We start from the raw sequence: 16,555 nt of genomic DNA on the forward strand, positions 1-16,555 counted from the left end.
TACTGAATCACTAAGGTCCTATTTGTTCCGCTTGACAGATGACAATGCATTTTTGCCTTTTTAAAGAAGCATAGAAGTGACTTTGAAAGCTTTCACTAACCAGAAGCCTAGTTCTTTTTCATAGTCTGTTTTTCTTTTCTTTTTTTTGGGGGGGGAGGGGGATGGGGTGGGGTATGGGTGGGGGTTTGTTTCTCATCTCCTTGAGACAGCATACTGCAGATAATTGTGATGCCATTTTCTGTTTGATGCTGGTTAGAGCACACTGAAGTTGAATGATTTTGTTGTTGCTCATTATCCCTACTGTTTTGGCAGGGAATGAAGTTTTCAACAGTTGTAACATATTGATGCTTCAGTGACATAATGGCTAGTTTCACAGACTGGTTGAGGTTGGCTGGGATCTCTGGAGGTCATCTGGTCCAACTCCCCTGCTTAAGCAAATTGCACAGGACCACGTCCAGTTTGAGTGCCCTTTGTAATTGCCTTCCTTGTAATACCCTGGTCCTTTGAACAAATTGTTATTGGTAATTCATTAGTTCTGTATAAGTTTCTTGTATTTGCAGTTGAATTGTTTGATATCTTGGTCAGAAGAGTTTATATTTTGAGTTTATAAAGCAGATCTCAGTTTTATTGAATAAATGTAACCATTTAATAGAAGCAGGAGATACAGGTCTATTTGAATTCTCTGAAGAAATGGCAAAGCTTTTTTAGGGTGCTATTTTCAGTCACTGGCATAAAGCTGGATATTTAAATCTACACTATTAAGTAAACATTCTTTAAGTGTATGTATAACTGGCACAACAAGAACCTTCTGATGGTGATCTTAGGTGCTCCCAGGTACAAAAAATAATCACTGTAGAACTGAATATTTTGAATCACTTTTTGGTTCAGATTGCATTGACTGTGCTTGTAGACTTGTTAAGTCAGTTTTAAAACTGGACTTCTTCTCTGGACTAAGGAGTATACCTTATATCACAGAAACAGAATTTTGGAAAGTTTGCAAGTTATTCCCAAAGAATGAGATATAGCCTCTATGGCTGTTAGTTTTGGACTTCTCTGATGGTTGGAGATGATATATGAGGATCAGAGACTTAGGCCCTGATCCAGCAAAGCACTTAAACTCATTTTTATCTTACCTCATCATGATCAGTTCCACTGAAGACAGTGACTGATTCATAATATCATGGAAGATATAGTGCAACCCTATTTTGGATTATATATTTAATACAATCTCTAACACTTCTTTTTTTTTTTTTTCTTTTTTAATTTAAAAATCTGAAAGTATCAGAAATATAACAATTAATTTCAAGATCTTTCTGGGCCTGCATATCTGTAGTATAATTGTTATGGAAGAAGCTGTTAATTACCTCCAAAAATACATCTTTTGAAATATATAGTACATTTCTGCTACTTAAAAGGAAACATATAATCCGAGGGAACCTCTTACTGAAACTTCTCTTCTAGATGGGTTGATTTTTTGTTAGAATAAAGAAATATTTTGTTATTATTTAAAAAACAACTATCAATCAAAGGAGGACAGAAGATACAGCTCCCATTTACAAAGAATTGATGAATTGTTAACTCATGGCATATTTTTCTACAACATCTATCATCCTTCTCCTATCTAGAATATCAAATTTGCTATTTCACTTGGAGTCTACACAAGACGACTGTAGTCAGTACCTTTCCTGCTGGACACAACCATTTTTAATGAACAGCAGAATTGATGAATTGTTAACTCATGGCATATTTTTCTACAACATCTATCATCCTTCTCCTATCTAGAATATCAAATTTGCTATTTCACTTGGAGTCTACACAAGACGACTGTAGTCAGTACCTTTCCTGCTGGACACAACCATTTTTAATGAACAGCTGCTGACAGACTGCTTTTCTAGACAATGTACTAGATGGATGACCAGTAGCAACAATGAGTCAATCAGATGTGTCTGTAGTTGTTGCTGAACTGGTGGTGACAGTAACAAGCCAGTTCTTGACATCATGGAGAAAATACAGGAAAGTGTGTAGCAGCACTAATTAGTTCAACAACTAATAAACCTGTGGATATTTCCATTTGGATTTGAAGTTTATGAGGACAGGCAGGGAATAAAACTGAGATATCTTCCTTGCATGGCAGTGGCAACAGTCCAGTGCCTCTGTGATAATCTGCAATTGGGTAGAGAGAAGACAAAGTACACTGGAGGATTTGATGTTCAGGTTACAGATTATTCATATGTATATGTAGCCATGCTTGTAATAGCAGAGAAGAAAGATTAGCAATATTTAGTGGCATATCCAAAGCAAAACCAATTCTCTGAAGACAAACAGAAAATGAGTGACTTCTGCTACCATTTACTGAAGCCAAATATTCCTGTAGACAAGAATGGGTTGCTGAAGCTGAATTATTTTGCCAAGAGTTACCTTGGCCTCAGTCACAGGAAATATAATCTCATGGGGTAGTAGGGCTAGCCTCACCACAAGGAACTTTCTGTTGAAGGACCAGCTGCCAGCAAAGAAATGTGAATGTGTGAGGTGTTAAAACAAAACATGATATCTTTGAATACTGTTACTAGAAAGAAATAGATTGAAGGAACTGGGCCATGCCATTAGTTTGATTCTATACCATCTTCTGGCTTGGGGTTAAGCTCTATCTTCTAAACACTTGGACACTCCGGTCACTTTGGTACATGTCCACACCATCATGTGTATGTACAGGAAAACATTGCCAGAGAAAACTAGACATGCAGAATGATGCTTCAGATTGACCCTTTTGATGAAGGCAGTCATCTCCATCAAAAGAGGCAGCAGGCTTTATTTTGTGCAAGCCACAAGAGCCCGCCAACCATGTAGCACCTCAGATTTGGTGGGTGTGCAAACATATATATGCTATTGACTTCTGAGAACAGGCTGATCCATTATTGTGACAGTGGGCTACAAAGGCATTTTGGGTCTGAATGGGAGCATTTTACAGGGATGCTGAGAAGGTAAGGAGAGGACAATAGATCCCTTATATTTCTTAACTCTCATTATTATAGAGTCTCAGCCAGGGAACTGAGACTCTTAAGACATTGATCAGGCCAGCAAATAGATGAATTGAAGGGAAGGGTGTCTTTGCCCCTTGAACCTTCTTAGTTCCTATCTAATTTAGGGAGAATCACAAGCCAATTGAAAAAGACAGGTAACTTATCTTGATGAAAGTGCAGCAGAGATGAAACCATGACATGGGATATTGAAATTAGGCTTCTGTGGAGAACAGGAAAGAAACAGATAATCAATTAACCTATTAATGTCTTCTGTTTGAATATTTTGTTGCAGATCTGTGTATTAGATTCACAGAATCGTACAGCAATTTAAATTGGAAGGGATGATAAAATGTCATCTCATCCAAATAGCTGCTAAAAGGAAGTCTATTCATATCAGTTTGCTCAGGGACTTGTTCAGCTGAGTCTCAAACTCAAAGGACAGGGAGTCCACAGCCTCTATGAGCAACGTTTTCCAGTATTTGACCACTTTCATGGTAAAAAAAAATCCTAATATCTATTTGGAATTTCTAAACCACCTGGTCTCATGTTGCCTCTTGGCCTGTCACTGTGTACCTCCAAGAAGAATCTGTCTCTTTTTTGTATTCTCTGGTCAGGCAGTTGTAAATAACAATAAGATTTACCCTGAACCTTTCTTTCTGCAGAATGAGCAGGTCCTGCTACCTGAAGCAGGTTCTCTTATGCCTGGCACCCACATGCTTGGGGTCTCTGGAATTTCTTCTTGTACTGGGAGGCCCAAAAGGGAATAAAGGTAACAGGAATTCTCACACTAAGAGGCCTAATCTGAGACCTGTTATTTAAATCTGAATATTATAAAATGGGCAAGCACTTGTTTTTTCCCCTTCCCCATTAGCAAACATCTTTTGAAAGAATAGAGTTATAGAGTTGTATTTGTTATAGGTATCTGTTGCTGTGTCACTTGAAACTAGAGCAAGAGATAAGAAAAAAATAGCCTTCAGACAGAAATTACAGCATAGTATTTGAAATGATGTAACTGAGACAGTTTACCTAAGGAGAACATCATCATGCATATTTTGCATGCCAATGGGTACACTTGCAAAGGCGTATTGGCATATGTGTTTAAGCCTGAAATCTGAGAGGCCATTGTTCCTTAGTAGAATGTCATGCATTTAGCAGGAAAATGAGTATTGAGAAATAACACTGTGAGTGAGGCTAATTAATTATGAAATATGACTGATTAGTAAATGGAGCTGACATCCACTAAAAAAACCTGCTGAAACAATGGAAGACTCTGGGGGAAGGCATGGGGGCAAGAGGGCAGGGGAAGATGTGTGTTTATCTGTACTCTACAGACTGTTCAGTGTTTTTTTTTTTTTTTTTTGGCTAATTCTTATATCTAGAATATCTAGATGTTTCTTCCACATAGATTCCTGCATTACTCATGTTCAAATTGGTATGTATAGTTCACCAGAGGTACAACCTGTTATCTGTTAAGTGATCTGAAGATCATTATTTGGATGCTATGTATTATACCAAAGGTACTTTATCAGTTTAAAGAATTACATTTCTTTAGGGACATTACATGGGTATACTGTAGTGTGTGCCATTTACCCTGAAATCACCTCAGGGTACTTTAAGGTTAAACTAAATTAAGAATTTACAAACATGGAAGACAGGTATCACAGTTACAAATTTATAATGCTATCTGTAAGGCTTCTTCAAGTTGTCTTCTAGTTAAGACACTCACTTAACTCGTATCTGAAGTGTCAATTCTTGTATGAAGCTCAAGCTGCCATGTTGGGGAAACTGGCATGTTTTTATAACCAGACTTTTTTGAATTTTCCTAAGAGTTCATTCAGATAAAAATCTTTCCTACAGACAATATTCTCACATCTCTCCTCCAAGGTATCTTACTCAGATTTAAGGAGCTTGTTTCAGCAACTTTTTTCCTCAAATTGTCCTCTGGCAACTAGAAATAAGTTAGCTACAGTTGTCTTCCGCACCTACCTGGCCAATGCTGAAATTTTGTGCTCAGTTTCACACCTTGAATCTCATAAACAAAACTTGTTAGTCACACTTAATATCACCACATAAATGGGGTTAACCATTTCTGACTAACTCTGGGAGTCCAGGCATGGTAATACTTCACCATTTTGAAGATGCCTCACCCTTAATACAAAGCTGTCTTCCTCCTGAAGACTTTCAAAGTTCAACCAGAGGGATGCAGTCAATGGCTCTATGTCCAAGTGGAGGTTGATGACAAGTGATGTCCCTCAGGGGTCTGTCTTGGGACCAGTGCTGTTTAATATCTTTATCAATGACATAGGCAGTAGGATTGAGTGCATCCTCAACAAGTTTGCAGATGACACCAAGCTGAGTGGTGCTGTGAGAAGGAAGGGATGCCATCCAAGAAGTGGGCTTATGTGAACCTAATGAGTTTCAAAAAATTCAAGTGTAACATGATGCACCTGGGTCAAGGAATTCCAGACATGAGTACAGACTGGGTGAAGAACTCATTGAGAGCAGCCCTGCAGAGAAAGACTTGAGAGTTCAAGTGGATGAAAAGCTTGACATAAGCCAGTAGTGTGCACTTGCAGCCCAAAAGACCAACTGCATCCTGGGCTGCATCAAAAGAGGAGTGGCCAGCAGGTCAAGGGAAGGGGATTGCCTCCCTCTGCTCTGCCCTTTGAAGCCTCATTTGGAGTGCTGCATCCAGGTCTGGGGCCCCCAGCACAAGAAGGATGTGGGTCTACTCTGGGTCCAGAGGAGGGCCATGAAGATGATTGGAGGCCTGGAGCACCTCTCCTATGAACAAAGGCTGAGAGAGCTGGGGATGTTCAGCCAGAAGAGAAAGCTCTGAAGACAACCTCACTGCAGCCTTTCAGTACTTAAAAGGGGCTTTTAAAAAAGAGAATGACTTTTTACATGGAGAGATAGCGATAGGACAAGGGGGAACATTTTTAAACTAAAAGAGGGGAGACTTAGATTAGATATTAGGAGAAAATTCTTTGTTCAGAGGGTGGTGAGGCAGTAGAACAGGTTTCCCAAAGAAGCTGTGGATGCCCACTCCCCGGAAGCGTTCAAGGCCAGGTTGGATGGGGCTTTGAGCAACCTGGTCTAGTGGGAGGTGTCCCTGCTTATGGCAGGGGGCTGGAACTAGATGATCTTTAAGGTCCCTTCCAACTCAAGCCATTTCATAATTCTATGAAAATTTTCTTGGTAGACTCCTTTCAAAATACTAACTCATGGTGATCAGTTACTCAGATTGATTTGTCTTTGAAATAAGCACAATAAATTAATGTGAACATGGGATACTAAGCTCCAGCTTTGCTTTTCAGATCTCATTCAGTTTTTAAAATGAAGCGAGATCTATGAGGAAAGGTATGTTATGATGCCACATTTGTGATTAAGCAAGGTATATTCTTTAATATTAAATCATGATATTGTAGTGCTACATGTTTGCCAATGAACATCTCGTTCACAAGTGGTTAACGTTTTGCTTAGGAAAGCAGAGAGATGTCTTTTTTCTTCCTTTTTCTTGCCTCCCCTCTTCACCCTCTGCTTTCTTTTTTTCCAGCCTGCATGAAAACATCTGCTAACCCTTTGAAACGTTAGTATTTGCTAATATCTTTTGAGTTTGTCCAGAGTACTCAGGTATTTTGGCCCATTTTATGTATGTAGTAAGTCATTTATCCTGTATGGCTTGGGCATAATTGTTGTGTTATCCTCTCCCATCTTTTGTAGGCACAAAAAACACTGAAGAAATTCACAAGCTAGTTATATTACAGCATATTTTCTACTCCTTTAGGAAAGGGTTCATTTCTACAGACTGTTTTCTAATGCTGAATTGAAAAGGAAGATGGTATCCCATTTTGGTGTCAGGAAATACAGTCTGCAAATCCGGGAACTGAAATTTAGAGTTATAACTGACACAATAATCTGCACTCAAGCCTGGACTCTTACTCTGCCCCAGAACAGTAATGAAAGGGAAAAACTTTTTGTACTCTCATCTGGATGGTAGTGTGTCAGTCACTGTTTTGGGAAGTTTCATGCCCAGTCCAGTCAGGACTAGGAGCTGAGAGAGAAAAGAGCATGTTCAGTCAGGAGAGTTTTTTAGAAATATTAACTTTTAAAAATCTTGCAAAATTTCAAAGGTTTAAAAATTGGCCAAAAGTGGGTGGAGTTTCAGAGGAACAGCAAAAGGCATTTTTGTGACAGTTTCAGGTCCTTTCCAGATTCAAAGTTCCTGCTCATAAAACCTATAGCAAAAAAAAGGGCATCTCATTTGAAGAAAAAAGATTTTCTAGAAAGCTTTAAGATGGGAAAAGCAAAACATTTCTGTCCAATTGGCTCACATACTTCCAAGACATTCTTTCTGAGCTCATCCCTGACGTGTAAGATTTCCACCTGAATGGCAGAAATCTGATCACATCATAAATAGCTGTAAGCACTCTTAAAATGAAAAAGCATTAGAATACTTTACCAAAAACCTACTCTGACATCCCAGCCTAGTTTTTCTTTTGCTTGCACAGATAATTTTCAGATAAAATATATAAAAGATCTTCTCTGTCAGTGTATAGATAAAACTGAAGGTATATCTAAACGATGTAAATTAATAAACATGTGGAATAATTGTATTCCACTGTTTCTTGTTTGGAACAATAAATATTTTGAGCAAATGCTATCAAACTCCCTAAATGCATTTGACATGTGAAAGCAGAAACTCCCCTTGTAATTGTAAAACAAACATAAAATGTAAAAGCAGAATTAAAAATCTTTGGTCCAGCCTTTTCATGCCATAGATGGTTTTGGTAAATTATTTGGGGGCCGGGGAAAATACGTATACGTCTTCAAATCAGCTTATAAAAATTTTAAATGTTATGAACTAACAATAAGAGATTGAAGAGCTTATCTCTACTAAGAGCCTAAGGAATTTTTCAGCATACCTCATGCTTTGCCTAGTGGTATCAAGGGCTTTATTTTATTTATTTATTTATTTATTTTCAGAGAAGATTTGTAAAGCAGTGGGGTAGATGGTGCTGTTCTCCAGCTGTGTATCTTGAGGAGTTTCCTCACTGGACTAAACTCAACATAATTTCTCTGTAATGCTACAGTGGAATCTTGGAAAAACATAATGTTCCTCCTGTTATGTGCAATAGATTCTTCTTTAATTGCAGCAGCTAAAAAAAGCTTCTATCTTTATAGTTGTGGAACCAAAGCAATGAAGTTTATGGTCTCTCACTGTCAGCAGGTTTATGGAAAATTTATAGTATATCTTCTCAGTTCTGAGTTTACCACTTTCTGTTGGAATACGTACTAAAACTAGCACTGAAAAAAACACCCAGTATAGGATTAGGAGTTTTGCTATCGTTACAGATTCCTATAATTTGAATCGTTTTCATATATGGTTTTTACTTTCATTTCCTTTTCCTTCAAATTGCTATTTTATCTTTTCCGGAATCAAGAATCTGTTCTGTTCAGGCTGTTTCTTCCTCAATTTCTTTTTTTTTTGTTCTTTCTTTTTTTGTCTCCTATAAATTGAACTTGTTCTATTACCATACCCTAATTGGCATTGAGGACTTTTAGTTAATAGAAAATGAATCATGGCACTGGAAATCCCCAAACCTTCTTTTAGTTATTTAGATAAGTTATATTTTCTATAAATTTTATTATCCTTTCTTTTTCTGTTTCTGAGTGGCTTGTGCCACTTCATTTGCCATCAGTGGAAGGAGGCTAATTCTCTTGTTTTCGACATAAGATATTTCCCAGATTTGAAGAGAAAATATGCTCATGTTTTCTGTTATTTAGGGTGAAAACCTCAGTCTGCAAAATAGGAGTTGGGCACTGGAAATTTTATATAACTAGAAAAGGAAAATAGGCTAAGATATTAAAAGGGGAACACAGGATTTAATCAGTCACTTTCACGTAATCAATTTATTTCTAATTTCCATGAGAAAGAGTGCCTAAATCTTCATTGATTCAGAAACTCATCTTTTGTCTCAATCTCACTAAAAAACACCGCATGTGAAGAAGCAATTTCTGCTTTGAACTTTCTAGCCAATGTCTGTAGTGCTTCTCAGTTACTGTGGACTGTCCCCTCCTGATTTTTCAGTATTCATTAATTGCTGTTCTGTTTTTCCTTCCTGTTTTCTCCCTGTTCTAACAAATGTGTACATATCATGTATGGCTCAAAACCAGCATTAATTTTAATTGTATATCCCCAAACTTCAGTCATACCCCCAAAAACAATCTATACCTGATGTAAATTTAGCAACTTGTCTTAGCAACTTGGTCTGCAGAACCAGTTTCCCTCAGTATTTTATAGGGGTGTGAGGAAGGCTTGGATAGATGACTTTCTCCTGTAAACGTGCGCTGTATCCCTGAAACAATATTAGGCCTTTAATTAAAATGAAAGAAATACATAGGGCTGCAGCTGAATACAGCTTAGTGGAGAAATTATCAAATCTTAAAAGGTACATTTCCCATTGACTTGGTGTTTTTTGAACATTTCTGCCTAGCACTGGAAATGAAGATGCTGCAGGAAATTTGTGTTTTTATTTACTCTATAGTTACTACATGTGATTTTATTATTATTATTATTATTATTATTATTATTTTTACATACCCAGTGTATAAGGCAAGCACTTCTCTATGAAGGCATACATGAAGTATATAAAGGCATATATGAAATGAAATTTAATGTAACCAAGTTTTTGATTAGGCTGTTTGCATCCACTGGTGAAAAGTACCACCAAATCTTTTTGCTATATCCTGTATGTATTTCCACATTGTGTTCAAAATGGATAAAACTTGACATCTAACAGATCACAGTGATTAACTGGGTGGTGGAGTAAGTCCTGGCCTTTAGGCAAAAAGACTGGGTTTTAGGAACCTAGATCTCTTTCTTTGGACAAGCCCACAAGCAGACACATTCAATGACATCTCTAAAGCAGGATGAAGCTCTATATGTTAGTTTGGGGCAAGTAGGGTAGTCATCACCATACAGGACAAGGAAAATAAACACTTTTGATAATCTGTTGCATTTCATGGATTTTATTTTATAAAGTCTAAATACTATTTTGACTTTTTTTTTTTAATGCCTAAATAGTATGCATAATAATAATAATAAAATATTATGCAATATGGATAAATCAAAAATTCACCTTCTTCCTAGAATTTTGTTTGATTAACTAGGCCCACCTCCCTCCCAGTCTTTGCCCTTTCTTGCCCCCTTGATCATCCCCAAAGAAAAAAATTGACGCAAACAGTACAAGATGCTATCACAGGGATTTTTAGCCCACCCATAAGACCTTGTTGGTGGCACTTGCATTTTTCTTCTGAGATGTGTACCAGCCTATGTACTACAGGGAATCCGCAGCCATCTATTCCTGAGCTCTGAAACTGTCTGAAACTTTCCACACTGGCCTGTGGAAAAATGGTCATAAGGTCTCAGGTTAAATGGTGTAGAGCAGACATTAAAGAGCAGCTGCTTTTGCTTAACCCTAAAGTGTGTTTCAGTGTTGTTTGCATATGGCGGAAATTTTAGATATTTGTCTCCCTGAAAACACACAACACTCCCAAAATAATTAATGACATTTTAAAAAACTGCATGTAAAGAGCACTAAGGTTGCACAGGACACACTCAGAAGTCAACTCAGCGTGTGCACTCTTCTATCTTCCATCTTCTGCCCAGCTATTATGCTGTAGAATTTTATTACATGTCAATGTAGTATTTCTAAAATAGCATACACATCAGATAATGGTTTAAATAAAAATTTAAAGTCCATTTTGTAACACACATAAGAAGTGAGTACTCCTTAAGGCAGATAGATTCACATTAATTCCTAGATTATGCAGTATAATATGAGACAATGCTTCTTCTACGTATTACTAAAGCACAAAATGAAATCTATAAGAGTGACCAACCTTAAACTCGTAACTGCCATTCATTTCAGTCTGTGTAGCCCAGCAGACTGGCTGTTGAGAGCTATGCTTGCTTGCTGTTTTGTGAGTCTCTGCAGATGCACATTCACCCACTCTATGCAAACATGCACACACTTTCTTTTTTCTCTCTCACACTGTCTGGCATATTTTCAGTATAACTCTTCGAAGACTTTCTGAACTGCTGGGTATGATTGTCTGATTATTATTATTCTTTTTAACTGGGAACATGTTTAGTCCAGTGTTATTTAAACAGGCTTATCTCTTTGATCAAAGTCTGCAATCTGAAATTTGAACAGGGTAGGGAGGGTGGCGGGGTGGGTGAGGAAATCTATCAAGTACATATTTATGTGTGTGCTGCTGTCTTAGCTGTGTGTCTGCAGAGGTACAGATATATATTATGTCATTATAATCTTTGAAATGTAAGTAACCTGCTATTTTAGCAGAAGTTTTAAAAACACAATGTTATTACTAAAATAAAACAATTTTTAGTAAACTTTTCTAGAAGCTATTAGTGACGTGCATATTCAGTTTTTCAGTTTCTTGGGTTTTCTGAAGGTTGAGCCGAGTAACTGTGGAGTTGTTTAAGTATAGCATAGACTTTGCTAGTATCAAAGTCTATGCATACTAACTGGAGCCCATATATTAATGTGATTACGGTTGGCATTAATCTGTTTAGCTGACTGAGCCACAGACCACAGCAATAATACTAGAGAACTTGGAACAGCTTCTGGAGGTTTCCATTTAGCTGGTTCAGGAGAACTGGTTTGTGCAAAGTTAAAATTATATGGAATGAGATGGCAAGATGAAACATGCATGCCACACCTTTTCATTATGTTTTCTCTCCCCCCCCCCCCTTTTCTTTCCTAAAAATAACTTTGAGAGGCATTTTGGTTTGTTTTAAAGCTGATCCCATTAGTTTATTTTAGATTACTTGATTTTCTAGTCTGATGTCAAAAATAAAGTTTGCTGAGCTTTTGTTCATGTGAATAATAAAAATATCCTGTATTTAATTCACGTGTTATGCAGTCAATTAATTTTTCCTAATATTTAAGATTTTATTATGGCAAAGTCTGAAGGATGCTTTACTTCATAATTTTATGGGCCAAAAAAGAAGCAGACAGAAAATTCTAGGCTAATCTAAAGCTTTTCTTCACTTTTAAAGTTATTTTTACCCTCTAGCTAATTCAACTTGCTATTAGTGATGCAAGTGTATTATAAATGTTTTCTCCTACATAGATCATCCTTTAATTTCTGTTAGTTTGTTCTGTTGACTGAGGCTAGCTACACACACACACACACACACAAACAGACATGCACAGGCGCATGCGCTTGCACACACATTCTGCTTTGCCATATCTCAGTTACAGCATAGTCCTACCCAGGGTCATTACAATGTACACATTACATATTTCTAGCAAACACGAAAATGAATCAAACAGGAGGAGAGATAAGCACAGATAGATTGGAGCCTGCTGAGGAAATAAAAGGCAGTAATGTGGCTGACCACTGGACTAGTCTTCCTGGTCTAATTTCAGCGTCCTTTCCCGTTAGTTGCTGTGGAGCGCTGGCTACTCTGCAGTGAAAAATTAAATGACTAGTAAGAATAAAGTAACATTTAGTGGGACAATTGTTTGGTATAACTCCAAAGCTAATTGTTTCTGAAGTGATGTTTAAACCAGCGTCGGCACTAGGCAAGAGCTCCTGGCTTGCGGCCAGCACCTTGTAACGCATATGAGCACAGATGAGGAGTTCTCAAAAGTTAGAGGGAGAGGGAGAATGTGCGTTTCCAGTGCTTACCCTGCATTTGTTTGCATCCTCCTCCTTGCCGAGATCAGAGTAATACCTGTGTAGCGCTGCTTTAATGTGATTTCTGCTGAGCCTCAGAATAGGTTCTGGTATTTTTTTTAGGTGGACTGCCAGCTGCTGATCTCGCTGTTGACAGTAAAAGCAGATATGTTCCTTGCTCACTGCCATTAGCAATGACCATGACCCTTCACACCAAAACCTCTGGAGTTACCCTGCTGCACCAGATTCAAGGCACTGAACTGGAGACACTGAGCAGACCTCAGCTGAAGATTCCCCTGGAAAGATCACTCAGCGACATGTATGTGGAGAGCAACAAGACAGGAGTTTTTAACTACCCAGAAGGGGCCACTTACGATTTTGGTACTACTGCTCCAGTGTACGGCTCTACTACTCTCAGTTATGCCCCTACTTCAGAATCTTTTGGGTCCAGCAGTCTGGCAGGATTTCACTCACTGAACAATGTCCCACCAAACCCTGTGGTGTTCTTGCAAACGGCGCCCCAGCTCTCACCCTTCATCCATCATCACAGCCAGCAGGTACCCTACTACCTTGAAAATGAACAGGGCAGCTTCGGGATGAGGGAAGCTGGTCCTCCAGCCTTCTACAGGTAAGTGCTACAGATGATTTCTCTTTCATCTTTAAGCAGATATGCTGAGAAAAATAGAATGTTGCAATATGTGTGCCCTTGGCTTTGCTTTTTGTGTAAAGGACCATGTAATCTCACGGAATCGTCCACGATATCTAGACCATAAAAATAACAGAGGATAAAACAAAACTGTAACTCACAGCTGACTGTGCCTGTAAGCTGTAAATTTTGAAAACTGTATATAAATGAGAAATGAATTAAATCATGAGTGGAAATGTTGGATAGCATGAAAAAATAATTGATTAAGGAGTGGCAAACAATCTCCCTGTTGCAATATATTAAAACTACTGTCTAAAAGTGTACTAAAAATACTTCCACCATCAGACGTTTTTGTATGCGAGCCGTTGTTTGTTCAGCTCTTAGCTGCTAGTAAGAGTGTTTTCCTCCTCTGACTTCCTTTACAATATAAGTGGCTTATATAGAAAGTCATTCAGACATGCAGTATCCTTCCTAATCAAACTGTTACAGCTGACTCAGTGACAGTATCTCAGTCAGCAACCACCTCTGTGAGCTACCATAAGAGCTGTATGCCTAATAACCTATATTTTTCATTGGATATATTTTCATATATATCAAGCAGAAATCTGACATGCTGCATTTTGGAAGAAAAGTGTATTTTACTTTATCTTTTTTTTTTTTAATTTTACTTTTATTCTTAGATTGAAGGGTTTTAATATTATTGTCAATTATGAAAACATTTACTTAATTTCTGAAATATGTGGGAGTAATTAATAGAGCTGTAGCTTCCAAGAAAATATAGTCAAACATACCAATGCTCACACTGTTAATGTTTGTGCAGTGTTAATAGCGTAATTTTGCATCAGCATATTATAATGGGCTTCACTGAGTCAGGGTGAACAGTTAGATATATTTATATATATATTTTATAATTGCTGTCTGCATTTGTTTATTTGGGAGATACATGTAAGTTTGCTACACATGGAGTGACTCTAAAAAATAAAAACAAATTATTGTTTCCTTGTTGAGGATCAGACTCTGTCAGACTTACTTGCACAAGATAGTATGTTGCTGGGAACAGCAATGTATCTTCTTAAAATCAGTCTAACTAAGCCTGAGTGAGAATCTGGTAGCAGAATATGGTCCAAAAAAACAGATTATGGTTGCACTTTTTGCAAACGATTAAACAGTTTTGGAGATCAGTTGAAATAAAGACTAGTGAAAAGATAATGGTTATGCCAGGCAGTCCAATAAAGTGATCTGTTAACTGAGTTGATTCAAACAAAATGCATTTTAGTGCAATCGAATGCAGTTCCTCTAGGAAGAATGAATACATGTCAGAGCATAAAGATCTTGATTAATTAACTGATTTCAGGGTAAAAGTGCACTTTGCACTACATTACTTTTTTTTTTTTTTTTTTTTGGTAGAAAGCATGTAAGGGACCTGAAATGTGTAAACAGTGGAGCAGTGAGTTAGTGAAGTTGAAATACACAGGCAGGAAATGTGCTATAGTCAGGGTGATTTCCTTAAGGAGAGAGAAAAACAAGAATCGTCTGGAAATAAATGTTGAACTGTGGAAATGAAATTCTTTCATTTTTGAACAGTGAATTGAGGTGAGACACTTCAAAATAAAACTAGCATACTTTTTAGTAGTGAAGTTTAGCTATCGGAGCAAACATGTAAGGGCAGTGCTGGATTCCCTATTTCCTGATATTTCTGATCAAGGATGACTATGTCCTTTGAAGATGTGTTTTATCCGTACACAGCTGATGGGGTTTAAAGCTGCAGTAATTAAGTGAATTAATGATCTTGGATGTGCAGGTGGTTTATCTGTATACAAGGTTATACAACAGATTTAATGGCCCCTTCCAGCCATAATTCTGTAAGGCACATTTGATATGGTAATAGGAAATGTGCATCAAAGTCCTTGCTATGATTATCTTTTGTTAATAGGCATACTACTGTTGCAATTAAATTGATAAATCATTGTTTTTTTCTTCATTTCAGCAAGACTGTGTTTAGAAAGTTATTGTCTTGACAACATTAAATTTTAGGTCTTTATTCTTGTACTTTGGCAAAAATCCAATCACAAATAGTCTCCTAGAAATAATTTGAATAGGCGTTCAGTGTCTGGGAAATATTTAAATACCTAATCATGGTGTATAAAAGTAAGTTCTTTCAAAAATATTGAAATGCATGAATTTCCAATTTGCTTCATTTGGCTCATCTCATTGGCTTCACTTGGATTCTGGAAAAAAAGAGAGCATGGTGTAGTGTAATCTGTCAATAAAGAGATACTGGAGACTGGAAGATGTCTAACTATTAAAACGGTGAATTTCTGGAGCAACCTACCACAAGGAATGGTAAATGCAAAACAATCTCAAACTAAAAGTCCTAGCAAAATTCAAAATCTATCATGATCAGTTTATGATATGGTTGCTTGCAGCTATAGCAAGTAGTGTAACTTAGGACTCCAAAGGACCCTTCGGGAATTCTTATTCACCATTTCTGTGTAACAGTTGTGCTGTTTAGCTTGCCACACTGGGAGGTTTGCATTGTGTCACCCTGTTATATGATGGATTTGGGATGCAAATAGTGCATTCTGTGATATAAGCGACTAGGACAATAAATATTCATTGTAGGTTAGAGCTGAAATAATATTTTGTTAGTACTTGGATAAAATGTTCAAAATATTCAGTCACAAGACTGCAAAAATACCACGTGTAGTGAAGAAAATATTTAAGGTAATTTGATTTCGTTACTAAATATTCAAAATCATGCTGACTATAGACGTGTATTAATTGACACGTATTCATTCAGAAGTTATATATTTTTTCTTTTAAATTGTGTTTCCATTTTAAACAACTATGTTATTGCAAGATAATGACAGACTTGTATGTCTAGCTGAAGAATATAACAGTACATAGAGAAAAGAACAAATGTTGTGAAGAATACAAATAAATAAATAAATAAGTCTCCTTCTTCCTGTAGTTTCTAAATCATGGGTCATCAGAAGTTGAGAAAAGAGAATGGGCTTAATTAATTCATATTGTGCTGTTTTGAACTTGACCCCTTTTATGTCTGACCTTGTGGCTTGTTTTTATAGGGAGCCAAACTAAAATACCTTTCTCTTATCTTACAGCGTCAGTATTTTTCAGTAAGGGAGAGAAGGCATAACACTAGTTATGTTTTTGATTCTCT

General features: G+C 37.2%; 1 protein-coding gene across 3 annotated transcripts in view; it reads left to right on the forward strand.

Annotated features, from left to right (window-relative positions):
- ESR1 (estrogen receptor 1) overlaps positions 1–16,555 on the forward strand; it is a 171,271-nt gene that overhangs the window by 41,891 nt on the left and 112,825 nt on the right. For all 3 annotated transcript variants that reach the window (XM_048076896.2, XM_013178332.3, XM_066994201.1), the window contains exon 2: positions 12,852–13,356. In XM_048076896.2, coding sequence (XP_047932853.1) covers positions 12,852–13,356 — 505 coding nt within the window. The remainder of the gene's footprint in view (positions 1–12,851; positions 13,357–16,555) is intronic.

This window comes from Anser cygnoides, chromosome 3, assembly GCF_040182565.1.
Source record: "Anser cygnoides isolate HZ-2024a breed goose chromosome 3, Taihu_goose_T2T_genome, whole genome shotgun sequence".
In the NCBI taxonomy this organism is placed as follows: Eukaryota; Metazoa; Chordata; class Aves; order Anseriformes; family Anatidae; genus Anser; species Anser cygnoides.